The sequence below is a fragment of the Macaca fascicularis genome, chromosome 2 (assembly GCF_037993035.2).
Source record: "Macaca fascicularis isolate 582-1 chromosome 2, T2T-MFA8v1.1".
NCBI classification, from domain to species: Eukaryota; Metazoa; Chordata; class Mammalia; order Primates; family Cercopithecidae; genus Macaca; species Macaca fascicularis.
The window spans coordinates 158,708,409-158,727,771 of NC_088376.1; the positions used below are offsets into that span (position 1 = coordinate 158,708,409).

The following is a 19,363-nucleotide window of genomic DNA, read 5'->3' on the forward strand; positions in this document are numbered from 1 at the left end:
TCTTATGGGTTCTCTAATACTGATTCAGCTCATTGAATCCTCTGCATTCCACTCTCTCCCGCAACTCAACCTGTTTTCTCCTATGTTCAGTCCTTGTGACGCAGTGAACATTAATTTTTTTAAAGGACAGTCATTTTCACAGCACACTTTGGAGTCTAAAGCTCAGCAAAACCATATTCACACTGGATCTTTCATCAATATGAAACTTCTAGTCATCCAAGCTTTATGACCCACATATATCAGTTTCCATGGTCCACACATGGAATGTCTACAGCAGATATTAGATCCTACACTGCTCCCTGTTTCCGATGCTTTTGGGCTGCCGATACATACCTATCTCTGTGTATGCTCAGAATCACAGACTAGTTCTCCTTCCTCATCCCACTTTTCTCTTCCCCGGGTATATTTTCTTTCCTAATGGTATCTATTTTATGTTGAAGCTAAAAAAACTCATGAACTAGCTTTCTTTGAGCATAGAGTACAGAGAATGAAAATGGGGAGCAGCTTGTGTGGGACTGTAACCCACACAGAGAAGACATCTGGATGTTTATGATTCCATGTGATTTAGAGAGTGGTTCTATAATATGCCATGTTCTTTGAGGGCAGGATTATTTCAAACTCATTTTTGTAGCCTGCTTAGTGGCTCCCAGCGTATCTGATACATAGTAAATGTTTAATAAATGTTTACTGAATAAATGAATGGTCTCAATAGCAGCACAGGAGGCAGATGATGTCACAATATCAATGTACTAGGTGACAGATGAGGGCAGATTTAGAAATTAAACTTCTAAAGCCTTGGGCTGCTGGATAGTCAAAGACAGTATAGAAGTGGAAGGAAGATAGCTCCTTGTGACCCACAGGGTCCCTACCATGAGAGGGAGGTCTTCAATAGAAGACCTCACCATCTCACCAAGAGGAGACAGTGCAGACATGGAGAAGATGACTAGAAGGACAAGAACTTGGAAAAAGGATTTTATACTTCATTTTCATTTTTTTTGTGGAGGGGTAGGTATATTTAAATACTCAAGAGGTGATTCACCAGTCATCAGATATAAAAAAATCTACTCTCATTTTGCTGGGTACTTTAGTGAAACAGAAAACTTTCAATTATCTCTCCTAATGGAATGAAAGCAATGGTACATATAATCAAAATGTCTTTTCTATTTGCCTTTGGAAAGGATTATGTGTGTTTTCCCCCAGCAGGTTTGCTTTCATAATGATAAGTTCTAGCTTAGGCTAATAATAAAATGAGTTAGCATTTTCTCCATAAAATAACTGGTAGGAGAAGAATAAAAATGTGTTTATGGCAGAAGAAACTTATGCAGGGCCTAGGACGTGCCACAGTTAATCATTTATATGAATAATCTACTTGCAGCAAGTGGGATTCCGAACAGGGCAAAAGGCCAAGAGCAGCTGTATGTCCTGGATTTTAATGATCCCAGAATAGATGTCCCAGGAGAAAGCTATTGCTAGTGTTATGAAAAATGTTAATGGAGAAAGAAAAACGGAATGGGAGTAGGAGAGCTGGGATTCTCAGACTTGATAGCCCAAGGGAGGCCATATAACCTCTTTTTGTCTCAATTTTCTTATTTATACAATGTAATAATTCATTTGCTCTGCCTACCTAGTAGGTTAACTGGTCAAAAGAAAGTAGTGGTCAAAAGGGCTTATAAAAGTATTACGTTATGAAAATGTAAAGCATTGATAGACAAATAATGAAATACTGTTGGCACCTCCTTTGAGGACACATTCCTTGTTTAATTCCTCCATGCTTGGGGTCTTTGGCTGTGGCGTCTGAAACCTACCCCTGTTTAAAAAAATAGTCCAATTTTTAAACAATTCTGCTGTTTAAGGACAACTACTTTGATAATGTCCATTCATCTTAATGAATGGATGCCTCATTTCTCAGGTAATAGCTTCATTTTAACAGGAACCTCCTAGCTATAATAGCTCAATTTAGTGGTTCTCAAAATGTGGTCCCTGGACCATAGCATCAGCATTACCTGGGAATTTGTTAGAAATGCAAAATTTTGTATCCGTCCAAATCTTACTGAACCACAAACTCTGGGGGTACAGTCCTGCAGTCTGTGCTTTAACAAGCCTCCCAGGCAATTCTGATGTACACTCAAGTTTGAGAACTACTGCTTTAGTGCCCCACAAAAAGGGAATGCTAGGAATTGGGCATTGGTACATGCCATGAGAAGCTTTTGTGTTTTTTTTCTTTTTCTTTTTCTGTAAGGAGTAGGAAGCAGCTTGTGGGACTTTTCAAATTACACAATATGCTGGCTATTCAGAGCTAGGCCCACAGCGACATGCTAAACCACGTCAAATGCACTGTCATACTTAAAGTGATATATTTGTCACCAATTCATTTGTATATTTGTATATGTATAGTATATATAGGTATGTATATATGTACATATGTATATATATAATGACTCAGTACATCATTTTCTTAGGAAGGTCTTACATATGTATTTGTATTATATAAATTATATGTATATATGACTTGCATTATGTACATATGTATGCATATACATACATTTAAATGTCACTAAATAAAGAAAATGATGTACTGAGTATATCGTTTTCTAAGGAAGGTCTTTTTCCTGACTACCCTATTTAAAAATGCATCTCTACTTTTGGCACTCTCTACCTTCCTTTCTTATTTTCCTTTGTAGCATTTTGCACCTTCTAATATGCTGTGTTATTTGTTTATTGTCTGTTTCTCACAGCTAGAATGTAAGCTCCATGAGGGAGGCCTGTTTTGTTCACTGCTGTGTCCCTAGCTCCAAGAACTGTGCCTGGCACCTAGTAGGCACTCAGTATATATTTGTTGAATGAATGAGTGAATGAGCAACTGCTGAATCTGGGAGATGAGAAAGTATTGGGGTCAGACCAAAACACTGAAACACCTGTAAGCACCCTTATTAGTTAGTGTCGCTACCGCATGGGAGCCTTGCCTTTCTCTCTGTTTCTTCTCTGGGCTCTGAGATAACACTGAAAACAAGCTTTGGTAAGCACCACTCTCAGGGATTTACTTCACTACACTCCTTATCATTTCAAAATACTATCTGGTTTTTCCTAAAAATGGGGATAGTGTCCTGATGGATCAACATGATTATATGGCTGGCTGGGGCTTGGGGGCAGTCTATTATGGAATGGATATGCAACAGAACAGAGTGTGACATATTCTGGGAGAAAATAGTCTAAGAATGAAAATCAGGAGTTCTGAGTTCTAGTCTTTATTCTGCCCCTAACTTGCTATACGGTCTTGGGCACATTGCTTGGGCAACTAGCATTTCTGGGTCTCAGTTTCATCAGTTGATCTCAATCATCTCCAAGGTTCCTTTCAGTTGTATTTAAATATCCACTCATATGTGTTACTTAATATCTGTCTCCTCTACTGGTAAGCTCTGTGAGAACAGGGACTGTTTACTCACCCACTTCATAATGCCCAGCACTTGGAGGCACTCGAAAAATATTTGCTAAGTAAACAAATCTCTATGGAAACCAAACGGTGATTTCTGCCTCATCAGCCTGTGCTCTACACAACCAAGGCACAGATACATGGATGTGTGCTACAAAGACCCTGGCCGTCAGCGTTCTCCAATCACACAAGGAAGAGCAGGACACTGGTCTGCACCCCGAGGGCATACAGAACTGCACAGTTCCTTGATGTGAACACCTGTGGGAGGTGTGCAAGGAAGACCCCAGGCTGGGCACCTGGGCCATCAGCCCAGTGGCCTGGAAAAGCATGGATTTGGGGATGAGAGATCTGAATTTGAATCACAGATCTGCTATGTTCTAGCTGTGAGTTTAAGTTATCTACTTCTCTTCATTTGGAAAACAAAGTACTACCTGCCTCTCAGGATGGCTGTGAAAATTAGAGGAGGACATCAAGTGTCTTCCTGGTACCCGGTGTCAGAAAAGCGCCCAGTGAATGGAAGCCTCCTTGACTGGTTCTGCCTCCCCTTCCCTTTATGAAGCCTTTAAGCCATGAGGTTCCTAACAATGCCTCTTTCCCAAAGAGTTGGCCCAAGTTTGCTACTAGCTCATGGGAGTGCCTTAGCTCAGTGGTACCCAACCTTTCTGGTACCAGGGACTGGTTTCATGGAAGGCAATTTTTCTATAAATGGGAGAGGTGAGGGGGTGGGTGGGGGATGGTTTGGGGATGAAACTGTTCTATCTCACATCATCAGGCATTAGTCTGCAGCCCAGGAGCTAGGGACCCCTGCCCTAGCTAGTCTTGGCTGGAGGGGCATAAAGATTGGGATAAAAAGTGTTTCTCAAAATATCTACCTTCAGAGATATATATTTTCCCCTTTTGATTCCAGTTTGCCTAATGAGATTTGTAAATTGCTATAGCTTGATATCAAAAGGTTTAATTTTGTAAATAAAATTGAACCATTGATTATCACTTGAACGTGCTGAGGACTACCACTGAAAAGCACGAGTTTGAACTTTGCCTGTCTCTCTTTTTGGCTGCTTTTCTCTCCCTTCTACCTTGCTCCCTCACTCCCTCCCTTGTGGAGTCAATTATACTCCTGTTCCTGTCCTGCCCCCTCCTCTGCCTTCCCACCACCACACTCATCTTCTACCTATGATTATCTTTATTCTGAAAAACAAATTCTGTTGCTAGGCAACCAGAAGACAAAATTGCTGTGGTTGATATGATTCTCATTAGTGCTGCAATTGCAGTGGTGCCGCCATCATGCCGGACACACGCTCATTGCATCTGTCTCCAGCTTGACAGATCTTTCTGGAAAGTGGGATGGGGAGGATTCTTGGCAGAGAATTAAGGGCCTCAGCACTCAACAGAAAGTATTTATAAATCACTGTATATCAACAGCCTGCTTTAGAATCATTTTATTAGAACACATTCAAGAAAGTGACATACGGAAAAAAGACAGCAGCAATTCTCAGTCATGCAAATGCCCGTGTTAAAGTTCTCCATTGGATTTAAATTCAAGTACAAAGACAGTCCTTTCCTGAGCCAGGTGCAATTCCAGAGAATGACACTTTGCATTGAGAGCACGATTCCTTCGAAAAGTTCAGAACACTGAACAAGTCACATCCTCACAATAAGATTGTGAGATACATAAAAGTGTAAACTTTTTTAAGGATTCCTTTACCCTGCCCTCCCCCATAACCCAGCCAGGGAAGTAAGCCCAACTTCAGGACCTCTCAGAAATCAGGTTTAATCTATTGAAAATAAAGCAGTGGGCCTTTAAAAAAAAGTTAGAAAATGAGTGTATATATGAAATGGAATCATCATCTCTGCCTCTTGCCTTGGTGTGGGGTTTCCACGAAACTCTGTGTTTGGGGTTAGGGCTCTCTCTTGAGTGTGTTGGAAACTGGAGGACTTTTAAAACTTTTTTTATTATGAAAAATTGCAAACATATACAGAAGTGGAGAGAATGGTATAATGAATGTCCATGTACCATTATCTAGTTTCAACAATTACCAACATGTGGCCAGTTTTCATTTGTATCTTCTCACACTTCCCACCCACCCTCAACAGGATAACCTGAAGCAAATAGGGCTGGTAGGGTGGTCTTTGAACCAGAGACCTCAGGAGGGAGGGAGGTTATGGAGGAGCTAGAAAAACATGAAAAAATCTGGGTAGGCTGAAGCAGATAGAAAAATTGTTGAGGAAGTGGTTGTTGCCAGTGTTTGGGAAAGGCTAAAGTTAACCCTCATCTTCTCTACCATACATCATCCCTTCTTCTTCCCTCTTTCTCATGATGTGGGGATGCAAGCTAGATTAGAATGATGGGTTTTTCCAGATTGGGGGCCACTGATAATAGAAATGTTCATCCTGGTGTAAACTTCAGAGACAAGTGTGTCCCTCTAATTAACCTCTTCACTCATGTTGCAGACCGCTAGGGCAGCAGGGGCCTGGGCGTACCTGCTGTTCTGAGTGGGATCTGGGGGAAGTACATTGGGCCATGGGGCCTCTCACAGGTCCCTACTGCCCCACCAGTTTAGACTTTGAAGAGAAGCTCAGCAACCTCGAATTGCACCCAGTAGAGAAGAAGGGAGCCCCGAGGGTAAACCCATGGCCCAGGCGGGGAGATTTTGCTTGGAACATGTTGCCCTCTGAGCAAAGGCTGCACCCCACACCAGCCCTGCCAGAGAAGTCTCAAGAGAGGTGGGTGATTGGAGTCCTGGTGGGAGGTCCCAACGGTGCCACGGCTAACCCGGTGAGCTGCAGGGACAAGTCCCAGGATGCGCGCTAAACGTAAGTGGAGAAAGGATCTCCAGGTCCCAGGTGCCACCGAGGAACAAGGTTGCCATCCTGTTAAGAAAAGGGCCGGGCTCTGTGATTTGCATATAACTTTGCAAAAATCTGCATGAGATCCCGTAGCCCTTATAGAACACAGAGTTAAATCATCAGTGCAACCTACTGTATTTCTAGTAACCCGATGCAGAGTGCAACCTGACAAACACACAATCATTTTGTAGAAGAGGATATGGAGGAAACAGAGTGTGTGTAAGACTTTCCTTGGTCTGAAGGTTCAGAAGGAACCCACCAAGTCCACAATCCAGAGGAGGATCACTGATGAACCACTTTTACTAACTTTGTTAGAACTCAAATCCATATGCTCTCATCCCATTAGACACCTGTAAACCAGTCCTGCAGTGGCTTCCCAGCGTTCCAGACCCATAAGCAGGAGTTGAGTCAGGAATAATAGAAATGGGGATGCATTAAATGTGAGGTTCTAGTGACAGTGATCATTAAAGTTTATTTCAGATCCTTTATTCGTTTTGTTGTTTAAGCTGTCTTAGGGCCCCTGTGCCCTACCAGCAAGTCTTGCTATATAACATTTAATTGGGAGAAAGAAACTAAGAAAAGTTTACCCATTTATATAGTACATCTTTGATAGTAATGGACTTAAAATTCATGATTTAAGTGTTTCCAGGGACCATGACAGGTGGCAATCTGTAATTTTTCCAAGGCATGCAGTTGGTTTGGGCAGACTGCAAGGCTGCCTGAGGGAGTGAATTCCTGAGTGAGAGAGTGAACGAGTAGGGAGCCAAGCTGGAGACCCAGCTTCCATATGCAGCATGGCTTACACCATCTCTACTGGGCCATCTGAAGCAAGGAAATCACTGTTTCCTTAAGAAAAATGACCTCTCAAAGAAGGTCAACTTGTAGCGCTCTTAGAAGAGTGATCTATTCTAAAGAGCAATGGCTCTTGGCCAAGAGAAAAGTTCAGGATCAATTCCAGAGTATAATCTCACAGTCTCACATTGACTGTGGCTCAGCTCCATGATGTAAAAGGTTCTATCACACTTGCCACATGGAAATGAGAAAAACAGTCTGAAACTCTCTTAGTAAGAATCCAGCTGGGCAAAAACTGTTCATTTAGTGAGATAAAATACTTCAGCATCAAGCTGAAGTGGTAGTTACCCTGAGCTTCCAAGAATATAGGGTATACTTAGGATTCAGAGAGGAGATGAGATTCTGAAGCAAGCCAGGAGCTATATACATGCCTTTGTGAATAACTCATGGCAAAGGGACTGGTGCACCCACTGATCCCAACTTTACCAGGGCAAAAGTGGCTCAAGAATTTTAAATCACAGCCAGCCGTGGTGGCTCACGCCTATAATCCCAGCACTTTGGGAGGCCGAGGTGGGTGGATCATGAGATCAGGTGTTCAAGACCAACCTGGCCAACACAGTGAAACCCCATCTCTACTAAAAATACAAAAAATTAGCCGGGCGTGGTGGTGGGCACCTGTAATCCCAGCTACTTGGGAGGCTGAAGCAGGAGAATCACTTGAACCTGGGAGGCTGAGGTTGCAGTGAGCTGAGATTGCACCACTGCATTCCAGCCTGGGCGACACAGTGAGACTCCATCTCATGTACCCTAGAACTTAAAGTATAATTTAAAAAAAGAAAGAAAAAAAAAGAATTTTAAATCACATTTTTTTCTGTGTGCAATGTCATTAGCATGGAAGGTGGCATCAGCTGTCCTGATTAGCTAGACCCCCCCCACCCCCACACCATAATTCACTGTCATTACCAGGTTTTTTTAATAGATGGGCTATGAGGCCTACAGAATTTATTTCAGTGGCAGGATTTAATAGTCTTATAAATGCTAAGTTTGGCATTCTGCTTTTTATATGGTTGTTAAAATTCTGAAGAGGATAGCAGTTTAAAAATATTTTATTGTCCTTATTATTAATAGCTAACATTTATTGAGTGCTTACCACATGTCTGACAAGGTGCTGAGTGTTTCACATGCATCATTTCACATGATCTGCACCACAACCTCATTGAGTGGGTAAATACCATTGCCCTCATTTTGCAGACTGAGGCCTGGAGAAGTCCTGCCCAGGATCATACAGCTGGCAAGTGGAGGGGGTGAGATCTGAACCAAGGTTTGTGTGTGAGATCTGAACCAAGGTTTGTGTGACTTCAAAGCTGTTCTTAACCACTGTACATGTTGCCTCTTCTAATGGAGAATCCATCTTCTAAATAATATTTGTATATTTGTATGTTTGTGAATTCTAAAAATCTTGGAAAGCATTCCTCACATAAGAATCTATCTTGTCCCTGAGGACCTAACCTGAAGTGGTTTGGGTAACTTCATTATATCTATCTATCTATATAAATATATATATATTAAGCTATGATGATCTCTGTATATCCACAAATCTTTCTCATGATGGTTTGATGTGTGAGAAATAGGAAATAGGTGATAAACCCATATAGGTGATACTGAACACTTGCTCCCTTAAGTCCTGAGAAAATACATACACAGTTATCCAGGAAGCCATTATTTTACATAGCCCACTTGGTACCTTAAAAGAGTGGTTAACCTAAACATCAATGCATAGCTCTTAACTTTAAAAATGGTAGTCATAGGCCGGGCGCGGTGGCTCAAGCCTGTAATCCCAGTACTTTGGGAGGCCGAGGCGGGTGGATCACGAAGTCAGGAGATTGAGACCATCCTGGCTAACATGGTGAAACCCCGTCTCTACTAAAAATACAAAAAAACTAGCCGGGCGTGGTGGCGGGCGCCTGTAGTCCCAGCTACTCGGAGGCTGAGGCAGGAGAATGGCGGGAACCCGGGAGGTGGAGCTTGCAGTGAGCCAAGATCGCGCCACTGCACTCCAGCCTGGGTGACACAGCGAGACTCCGTCTCAAAAAAAAAAAAAAAAAAAGATAGTCATTCATGACATTATTGAGATGATTTTTCAAAAATCTGGCCTAGGGCAAGGACTAGTGGAAAAAGTTTAAGTGGAAGTGTGAAAAAGAGACCATTAAAAATTTTTTTGAAATGCTAATAATTTATCTTGTTTGAGAAAACAGCTCTCAGCTTAGAATTCATATACCTCTCACATCCAATAACTCTATACTTTGGCTTTCTGATTCCGTAGGCCAGTGTAGAGTCTGAGATCAACTTTTTGAAATATTTGCCTAGTAATTCTAAGGGTCACTTGTCTTGGAATGCTTAGCATAGAGGTCTTTTCTTTATGCCAACCACTCCAACATCGGAAAAGCTGAGTTTTGCAGGATATCAAGTACATTTTCACATTTTCCAGCACACATTGTCCAGAAGCACTTGTCTTTGGCATTTTCCATGAGGGGCAAGAATCAGTGAGACCCACTTTATAGGACAGTGGCTTTTATTAACCAAACCTTCTCAGCATTCTTTATATGAGGGGAGGCTATGCTAAAATTTCCCCTATCTCCCCTTATTCATGTACAGACTCCTTCGTATAAATGCTGTTTATTTAATATACTATAGGCCCCATTCTAATGTTAGACTCTTGGAATAAGAGCTGAGCTATAATGAGATGTTTTGCATTCATTGGACATCCAGTGATAGAAAAATAGCCACAAAAGGAGAACATGTTTATTATATTATACCTCTTCTTGTTCCGCTAAGAATTTGAGGCAGCTATTTTGCAACAGATTTTCAAATGCATCTTCAGTCGACTGTATGTTTCCAATGTTTTTTGTCTGATGGATTAGAAAACCATGGAGGCAGGGATATGCTTGAATTGCTATTTGTATGGCTAAGACATAATAAACAGCCTCCTCTAAATTCCTGACTCAGGCCATGCTCTGCTTGGCACAGAAGACAGTGAGTGAGTAACAGACAATACATGGAACACAGAATTTTCTTGGTTTTTAAATTCAAGTGTGTTTTATTCAGCTGATGAGGAGAGGGAACTGATAGAATTTATATTATTTGGGCCAAAATGTTGCTTTGTGTGTTTCTGCCTGAATCATCCAATTGTTTTACTTAGTGGACTTGGCCAGTGGAAGGCAGTGTGCATAATGGATATCAGAAACACCTGGGTTCAAATCTCATCTCTGCCACTTTCTGGTTGTGTGACCCTGGGTAAATTATTCAACCTCTTGGAGTGATGTTTTCCTCATCTGCAAAATGAGGATAATGATACTTACCTTGAAGAACTGTTGTGGGAATGACAGGAGAGAGTACATGTAAAATGTCAGGCTCACATTAGGAGTTCAGTAAGAAAGGCAGTGGTTACTGTCATTTGCTTAACCTCTGGATGGCTTGCTTGCAGGCAGCCTTTGTGTTTTTCTCTGCCTGCCCAATTATAGCAGTGACTTCTTAGGGAAAGGCCTGTATCTCTTCCATTAGATGGGGTGGGGGATTCTGTCCTTGGCAGGGACTTTTAGGGAAAGGCTTGTATCTCTTCCATTAAATGGGGTGAGGGATTCTGTCCTTGGCAGGGACTTTATGTGTTCTGTGTTCCTCCATTTCCTACAGAGAAACTCTGTGAATACTATATTAACTGGTTTCAAAAAGGCTTTCTCCACCTCAGGTTTCAAACCAGAACCCAGACTGGAAATATCACTTGATGTAGCCATCAGAATTAAAAACTGAGATACACAGTAACAAAAATATTAAATACTGCATAGAGAGAAGACATCAATTAATACCATGAAACACACTTTCAGTTTAGCTCTTTTCAGGGATTGATTTCTGCGACCTTCTTATTTGTTTTATCATGCATCCTACTCTGCCTGAAGGGCCTCCTTTTGGATCTAGATGTCTGTGTTTGCGGCTCATGTTGACCCCAGGGCTCTTTTTCCCAAATTCTATAAGGAGGTTACTGATAAAGACAGGCTGGCTGAGCAGTCAGCGATGAGCAGGAAGGCCTCAGAGGTGGTGCGGAGGTATGCCCACCTGTTATGCTGCCTCCTGAGTGACAGGCTGGCCACGCCCACTGCCACACCACCACCCCAGTGCAAAGACATCAGCCGCAGCCAGCGACATTCAATCTCTGTTTTTCCTCTTTCCATTTTTCCCTCTGCTCAGGGAACCCTCTGAGAGAACTCTGAACCTAGGTAGTGTGGGAGAGACATCCTGGAAAATACTTGTTTCATGTCATTTTTTGTTTGTTTCCAATTTAGAAAGATTAGAGACAGTTTCTTTACCAGAAAACCTTCCCTCTGTACTTAGACTGTGGGAGAGGAGGGAAGAGAGGGTAACCGGGTTGGGGGAGCTGTCTTGCCCCGCATCCCGTTTGAAAGCTTGCTGCTCACACAGTGGCAAACGCTTTCCCTAGTTGGCGCTCTCTGTGCCCTCCTGACCTGGATCTCCGTGTCCCCATGCTGAGTCACTCTGGAAACCCCTCCCTCTGGAATCACAGAAAGTGAACACCAAACTGGAAACACGTCCGCTTCTCTCTCCCACTGCATATCTCTTCATGAAAACGCCTCATGAATTTGAAGCCATGTTTCAAGCTTTTCCTCACCTTTTCCACAGGTCTCTAAACTGCTGAGTTTTGGGGAAAACCTTCAAGAACTTCTTATCCCCTTCCTGCTCCCAACCCCCTACCCCCTGGATTTTCCTTCTCTTTCTTTTCACAGTCCAAGGCTCCTGACCTTCGCAACCAAACAAAGTTGCCAGTTCTTCAGCTCACAACCTCCGCCAGTCCTGCAAGTCAGCCTGAATTCACTCTCTGATGGCCTTCTTGAATCCCAAGGTCCTGAGAAGTGGATTACCCTGTTCTCTGCTAGGAACCTGCTTGTCCCTCACCCTTGGTTCATGCAGAGGGTGGACCCCAGCAACTATCTGATAATCTTGTTCCTCTCTGGTCTTTAAAAAATAATATCTATTAGGTTTTTGTTAAATTTATTATGTCTTATTGTAAGACATAATACAAAAACCAAAAAAACCACCACCCAGAAATATCCATTATTTACATTTTGGAGAAATGTAATTTACATTTTGGAGAAAATATATATTACATATATTTTCTTCACATATACATATATGCATATATACATGCACATATGTATGTACATATGCATAGATAAGCACACATACAAGCACATATGTACACATACATATTCCCCCTTTATTTTTTTAAAAACTTTTTTAATTTTTAATTTTTTATTTTCCAAGACAGAGACTTGCTCTGTTCCCCAGGCTGGAGTGCAGTGGTGTGATCTCAGCTCACTGCAACTTCTGCCTCTGTGGTTCAAGCAATTCTCCTGTCTCAGCCTCCCGAGTAGTTGGGATTACAGGGGTGTGCCACCACGCCTGGCTAATTTTTGTATTTTCAGTAGAGGCAGGGTTTCACCACGTTAGTCAGGCTGGTCTCGAACTCCTGACCTCATGATCCATCTGCCTTAGCCTCCCAAAGTGTTGGGATTATAGGCATGAGCCACCACACCCGGTCACTTCCTTCACGTTTAAAAGCAAAATTAGTCTTTCAAATAGAGAGAGAATAGGAAGTGGAGGCAAAAATAATTCCAGGCTACAGCTCAGGTAAGCCCTGTATTGCGCCAGCGACAGTCATGAGCTTGTGGAGGACCCAACTTAACTAGTTTATGTCACCGGCCTGATGGCCAGGGAAAATATCCAAGTCCTTGCCCCTCAAACCACATAGATGAATACTTCTTACAGAGTATATGGAAAGCACACTGAGGAACACACACACAAATTCATAAATATACACAAACCAGAGATATATACATAAAACATATCATTCAAATGATTTTTTTGTGCAGTTTCTGTGAAAAGCTACTTCTACCTCAGTGTGCTGCAGGTAACACACAGTAGCAATCATAAGCTTGTCTTCATGGATCTTGTGATTCAGTGGTTGAGATTAAAAACTAACCCATGAGAAACAATAGCAAACCAGAAGGAGATACTATCTCACAAACTGCTGGGGGATGGGATTCCAGTAATCAATCTAATGATGAAGATGTGTTCCAGCAATACTTTCCTGAGGTCAGAAATGTACCTCTCAGGACAGATAAATAATTTTGGAGACACAGCGATGCAGTATAGTTTGGTAGATGAAGGAAATTGTGAGATCATTATCTGTTACTGAAGCTGATCACACACGTACTAGAGAACACATTTGGAGGAGAGGTTTGCAGACTGCCGGGCCCCAGGGGAGGAGCAGGAGCAGAGAGTAGGGGCCTGCTCACTGGAAGCTCTAGGTCCTAGAAAGAGCTATGTGGTTTGGGAGCCATGCTCTTCCTCTAGAAGCTCCCAGGGACAGACCTTGACTATTATACAGAATATGCAGTAGGCTGAGGAATGTGCTGTCGTGACAGCCCTCCAATGGAAGTCACTTGAGCTAGCGGATAGAGAGTGAAGGAGGGCCATGATGTCTACAGACAAAGCTGTGGACAGAATCTGAGAAAGCAGTAGATCAAGGATGTGGTATATGATGAGTTTAGTTTCAGTTCTGTTGAGTAGAATGCAACAGGTCATCCAAATGCAGTTATGTCACAGACAGTTGGAAATATAGTGCTGGATCCCAGGGTGAAAGGCAAGCGCTAGGAACAGAGAGTGTTCAAATCATTGCTAAGAGTACAGCTTTGGCCGGGCTTGGTGGCTCACGCCTGTGATCCCAGCACTTTGGGAGGCCAAGGCAGATGGATCATGAGGTCAGGAGATCGAGACCATTCTGGCTAACACGGTGAAATGCCGTCTCTACTAAAACTACAAAAAAAAAAAAAAAAAAAATCAGCCAGGCGTGGTGGTGGGCACCTGTAGTCCCAGCTACTCGGGAGGCTGAGGCAGGAGAATGGTGTGAACCCAGGAGGTGGAGCTTGCAGTGAGCCGAGATCGTGCCACTGCACTCCAGCCTGAGCGACAGAGTAAGACTCTGTCTCAAAAAAAAAAAAAAAAAAAAAAAAAGGAGTACAGCTTTAGGCTAAGCAACATGGCAAATACAAAATAAATTCAGGGCAACATATGCCCTGAATGTTAAAGAATAATGTTTGACTAGGGGAAGGGGAGAGGAGAAGGGCAATATTAGCGTAGGTGGCTCTGTGGGGAGGGGGGGAAGGGCATGGATTAATGTGGAGACCAGTGGGCATTTCCAGACATGAAAACTGGCCTGTTTTGTTTCCCTGCTGCACCTCCACCCTAGAGCAGCACTTAGCACCTAGTACTAAGTACTCAGAAAAAAGTGTAGCGAATGAATGGGTAACTGAATATGAACTTGGCATTAGAAGTACAGTCACTTCAGAGACATACTCTTGGAATTTTGATCATAGACATCAGAAGCAAAGCAACAAAAACTATTGTTGAAGACGGGGTAGTTCTAAAGAAAGAAGATTCAGGAGTAGAAGTTCAAGCGCAGTTCTCATTGGGAGCATGAGGTAACAAATAAGCCTTAGATGGCAGGGGAAAAGGAGGTGTTTGACAATATGAGAAGGGGAAAAAAGGTGTTGGATTGATACACTGAAGGCCGCTACAAAGGAGGAGATCCAGAGCTTGTGGATGGACTAACAATAGACTGTTTTGGAGGCTGGAGAATGAAAGAATAAAAGGACAATGATGCATCAAGGTGAAGATAAACGTAATTCGATAACCATCATGCTGAAACCACCCCCCCCCCAGTGTTTTTTGTGTGCTACTCAATAAAGTCTAAATTCCTCTGAATGGTGTTCAGCATCTGCCATAATGGACCCAGCCAATCATTCCAGTTTTATTTCCCAACCCTTAATTCACAAACCCTGAACTTGAACCAGGCATACTGACTCTCCATGCCCCAAACTTACCCTGCATTCTCCTTTCTTTCTCCCTTACCCCTCACTCTTGCTGTTTGATCCATTTGGAATTATCTTCCTCCTTGCTCCCAACACTAATCTTGCCTGGATAAATTCTACCCATTCAGTGAAGTCTAATGTGGAACACTGTCTGATCGTCCCAAACTGGAAGCTTTGTTTTTCTTCATTACATTTGGTCCCAGTTTCTAGATCTCTCTCTTGCCCACAATGCCAAACACATCACACTGTGCTTGTTTGTTCTTGTGTAGTGCAAAATATAAGCGAGGACCTCAGAACACACCCAGCCATATAGCACTCCTGATAGCTTCACTAAATAGAACCACACTATTGGAGTTAGTTCCTCCACCAGCTTTTGCTTTCATAGCTTTTCTGTATCCTCCCTTGCTGTCAACAGCTTAGCCTTTGTGGCAATACATGTGCCTATAGAGAAGAAACTTTCTCGTCTTCTAATATCCTTTGGGTTGAGTAACTAGATGGCAAAGATCATAAGGATTACATATAAAATTAAGATTTGCAAGGCCTTCCTGTGAGCAACAGATGTTTAGTTTTGCTAGTTTCTTCCTAGATTTTGGCTGTTTGTCAGACATCTAAGATCCAAAACCAACAAATTTAATATCTTTTTTCTAGCATATTTCATTGCTGCATCTCTATTACTTGCGTATAATGTATAGAGTGAAATGTAACGAACATTCATTTTTAAAAATCAGCTTCTTATTCCTTCATTAAAACAGGGGCATACTTAAGGATTAACATAAACTTGCATTATATATTCAGTTTCCACACTGGTACACTATTCTGTGGAGAAACAAATGGTGAACTGTACCCTAAAATACTAAATATGGTTGGGAGCAGTGGCTCATGCCTGTAATCCCAGCACTTTGGGAGGCCGAAGTGGGCGGATCACTTGAGGTCAGAGTTTGAGACCAGCCTGGCCAACATTGTGAAACCCCGTCTCTACTAAAAATACAAAAATTAGTTGGGTGTGGTGGTGTGCACCTGTAATCCCAGCAGCTCTGGGGGCTGAGGCAGGAGAATTGCTTGAACCTGGGAGGTGGAAGTTGCAGTGAGCCAAGATTGCGCCACTGCACTTCCAACTTGGGTGACAGCAAGACTCTGTCTCAAAAAAATAAAAATAAAATAAAATACAAAATGTAAGAAAAGTCTCATATGTCACATCACATGAGCCTCTAACTTATCAATGTATAGCCTTCAGAATATAAAATTATATGTATTTATCAAGACACAATAAAGAGAATGAAAAGATTTGCCACAGGGTGAAACATATTACATATATGACCAACAAAGGACTAATATCCAGAATATATGAACTTCTAAAAATGCATAAGAAAAGCCAAACAACCCACTGTACACACAGGCAAAAGCTTGAACCAGGAACATTACGAAAGAGAAAATCCAAGGCCCCAATGCAAATATGAAAAGATGTTCAACTTGATCAGTTAGCAGGGAAACACGAATTAAAGCCGTAAGTACATATCAACACCCATCCACCAGATCTGTAAAAATTCTGAAGTCTAACAATACATAGTAGTGGTGAGGATATAGAGCAATGGAAAAGTTCATATATATTGGCAGGAGTGTAAATTTGGTATCGGCACTTTGAAAAATAGTTGACATCTTCAAGTAAAGTTGAAAATATACACACATATCCTATAACCTAATAATTTTACTTTTAGTTTTACGCCCTAGAGAAATTCAAGTACACGTGCACAGGGGTATGTATGCCAGAATATCCATAGCAGCACTGTTCACAATTGCCCCAAACGTTGCATGTACAGAATGGATAAATTGTGGTATACTCATAAAATGGAATACTATATAATGATGGAAATGAATGAACTATACACATCAGCATGGATGAATCCCATAAAAATAAGTGTTGAGCAACAGAAGCGAGACACAAAAGAATATACATAGAATGATTCTAGTCATATAAAAACAGCCACATTGATATGAAATTGTTTAGGGATACCTGCATAGAAGACAACATCATAAAAAAAAAGGAAAGACACTATTATGCATACAAGGAGAGGGGTGACCTCCAGGGTTGTGACCAGGGAAGGGCACAAAGGAGGATTCCGAAAAGCTGCCAATGTTCTATTTCATGACCTGCATGGTTTTGACGTCTATGTTCACTTTATAATTATCCATTAAATTGTTCAGTTCTGTTTGTGCATTTTTTGCATGTATATTTTGCATTTTGAAAAATTTAGAAAGTTTGATATAAATCAGATGTTTATACTTACAAATACATTTTATCTATAGAAATAAGATGGCAAGTAACATTTAATCAGAATGACCCATAACGTTCATTTAGGTAATATAAATACTGTACATTTCAATAAAAAAGAATATAGAATAAATATTTTGGGACCAAAATTGAAACAAAGAAGGAAAAACAGAAAGGTAGATGAACTTCAAGGCCAAGCTCAAATTTCACTTCTGATGCTTTGGTTCCCAGGCTAAATTTATCTTTCAAACTAAGTATGCTTCTGGTATAAAATGTAACATATTGGGTGGTAAACGTGTATCTCATCTGGCACATTTGTCTTTGTAACTTCTCTGATGCCTAGCACAACAACTGGCTTAAAGGAAGTGCTCAGTACAACGGTCTCACTTCATAAATACACATAACATGTATATAGCCACCCTATCATCACACACTATCACATATTATCAACTGGGCTGTGAACTCAGAAGACTGGGCAAAAACAGAAGTTGTTTTGATATATTCTGAATCTCCATGGTTTCTGGTCATCAATGGACACAATGAAATTTTGTTGAATAAAAGAATAAATTCAGTGTACCAATATACTTGAAATAATTTTTTACTCTGCCTAGTTTCATTCTTCTGTGTTAACAGAGCTTTCTCTTTGGGCATGTATCAGTGGTTCCTAGTAGTCTGCCCTCCAAATAACAGCAAATTTCATGGTTTGGACTTCATATGCCCCTGTTGGCAGTATTGTCTTAAATTTAAATGTCAGATAACATATTATAGAAGTCTTTCTCTTTTAAGATTTTTAAAGACTTTTTAAGTTAATGCAATAAGCATTCCCCTTTAAGAGACTGTGTGGAAAAAGGCCTAAGAACTGTGACCGTTCTCATTTTGGGGGTGGCAGGAAATGGGGTGGGGAGGTGAAATAAGTTACAGATTTCAGGTTCCATGATTTGAAGTACCTCTCTTTAACAAACTACATCCACTCCATATACCTTCAAATGCTTTTTTAAGAAGAATTTTTCTTTTTTTCAAACAATAATCTGAAATGTCTCAAAATGGGGCATATTCAGGCTAACAGCACAGTAAAGAAAGGTCTAAGCAGGAAACCAGGGTGCTGTTTGTGTTTTCTTCATTGCCATATCCTCTGTGTCTACAATAGTGCCTGGCACATGGTAGAAGCTCAAAAAATGACTGATGAATTAATTAGTAAATGAGATAAAAAAAGACAGCCTACATGAAAATCCCAAGCAAAAGAAAAGATAATGAATTTTTAATATCTTCTATGGCTTACTAAGCCAATCTGTTTTCCATGTGTAAATAAGCAAACAGTAAGTGAAACTTTAAAAATCCTATTCTTGCAGAAAGGACACTAGCTAGCAGGAGACAGGGTACAGACGTAGTAAAAAATAGAGCCTGGGTTTTCCTCCAGCATATCATAACATTCAGAGAGGTGTTTAAGTCCTTGCAGTTGCTACAGGGCAGAGAGCAATGTATCTAGGAGCATTCACAAAGCATTCCTTAGCCAGGATCAGCAGGGGTCATGCAGAAAGCATCTCTCCTGAAATTCTAGTTAATGTGTACCTCTCTCTGCAATTAGCAATTTGAAAAAGAACTAACTAGAGTTCTTAAAGAAAAAAAAATAAGACTACCTGAACATTCTGAACATGTGAGACTCAAATTTAAGTTCCTACAAACGGGAGAGACTGAAAACAAACTGCCAGCCTGATATGACAACATGAGTGCTCAACACAACCAGCGCCATATCTGCATGGGACACGGAGGGAGAAGAAGGAGAAGGCTGATTAGTAGTGGGTCAAGTGTCTGGTTGAAAATAGGAGTGGACATCTGTCCTGGTCTGATCTATACAGTTCTGCATCTTCTTTGAGCAGTTTTCTCCCTAAAAGAAGAGCTCTCAAGCCTGAGGCAAGCTGCCCTTAACTGGGCACCGCACATAAGGTATCACTGCACATAAGGTAAAGAGAGCTCCAGCCAAAGCAGAGCCATAACTTCACAGCCACCTCCAGCCTGCCCCACCTACTCTAGATTGCCTCAGCTCCAGAGGTTCCTGTCTAGCAAATTTTTGCTTAAAGACTT

General features: G+C 41.5%; 1 protein-coding gene across 46 annotated transcripts in view; it reads right to left on the bottom strand.

Moving 5' to 3' along the window:
* Positions 1 to 19,363, bottom strand: part of KALRN (kalirin RhoGEF kinase) — a 694,928-nt gene that overhangs the window by 197,677 nt on the left and 477,888 nt on the right. For 12 of the 46 annotated variants that reach the window (XR_012431626.1, XM_045384702.2, XM_045384700.2 and 9 more), the window contains one exon: positions 4,855 to 6,301. The exons of the other annotated variants lie outside the window; for them this stretch is intronic. Coding sequence is in view for 11 of the 12 variants with exons in the window: in XM_045384702.2 (XP_045240637.1) it covers positions 6,239 to 6,301 (63 nt within the window). In the remaining variant the exon portion in view is untranslated. Of the gene's footprint in view, positions 1 to 4,854; positions 6,302 to 19,363 lie in introns of those variants that run through there. 46 annotated transcript variants of the gene reach the window in all.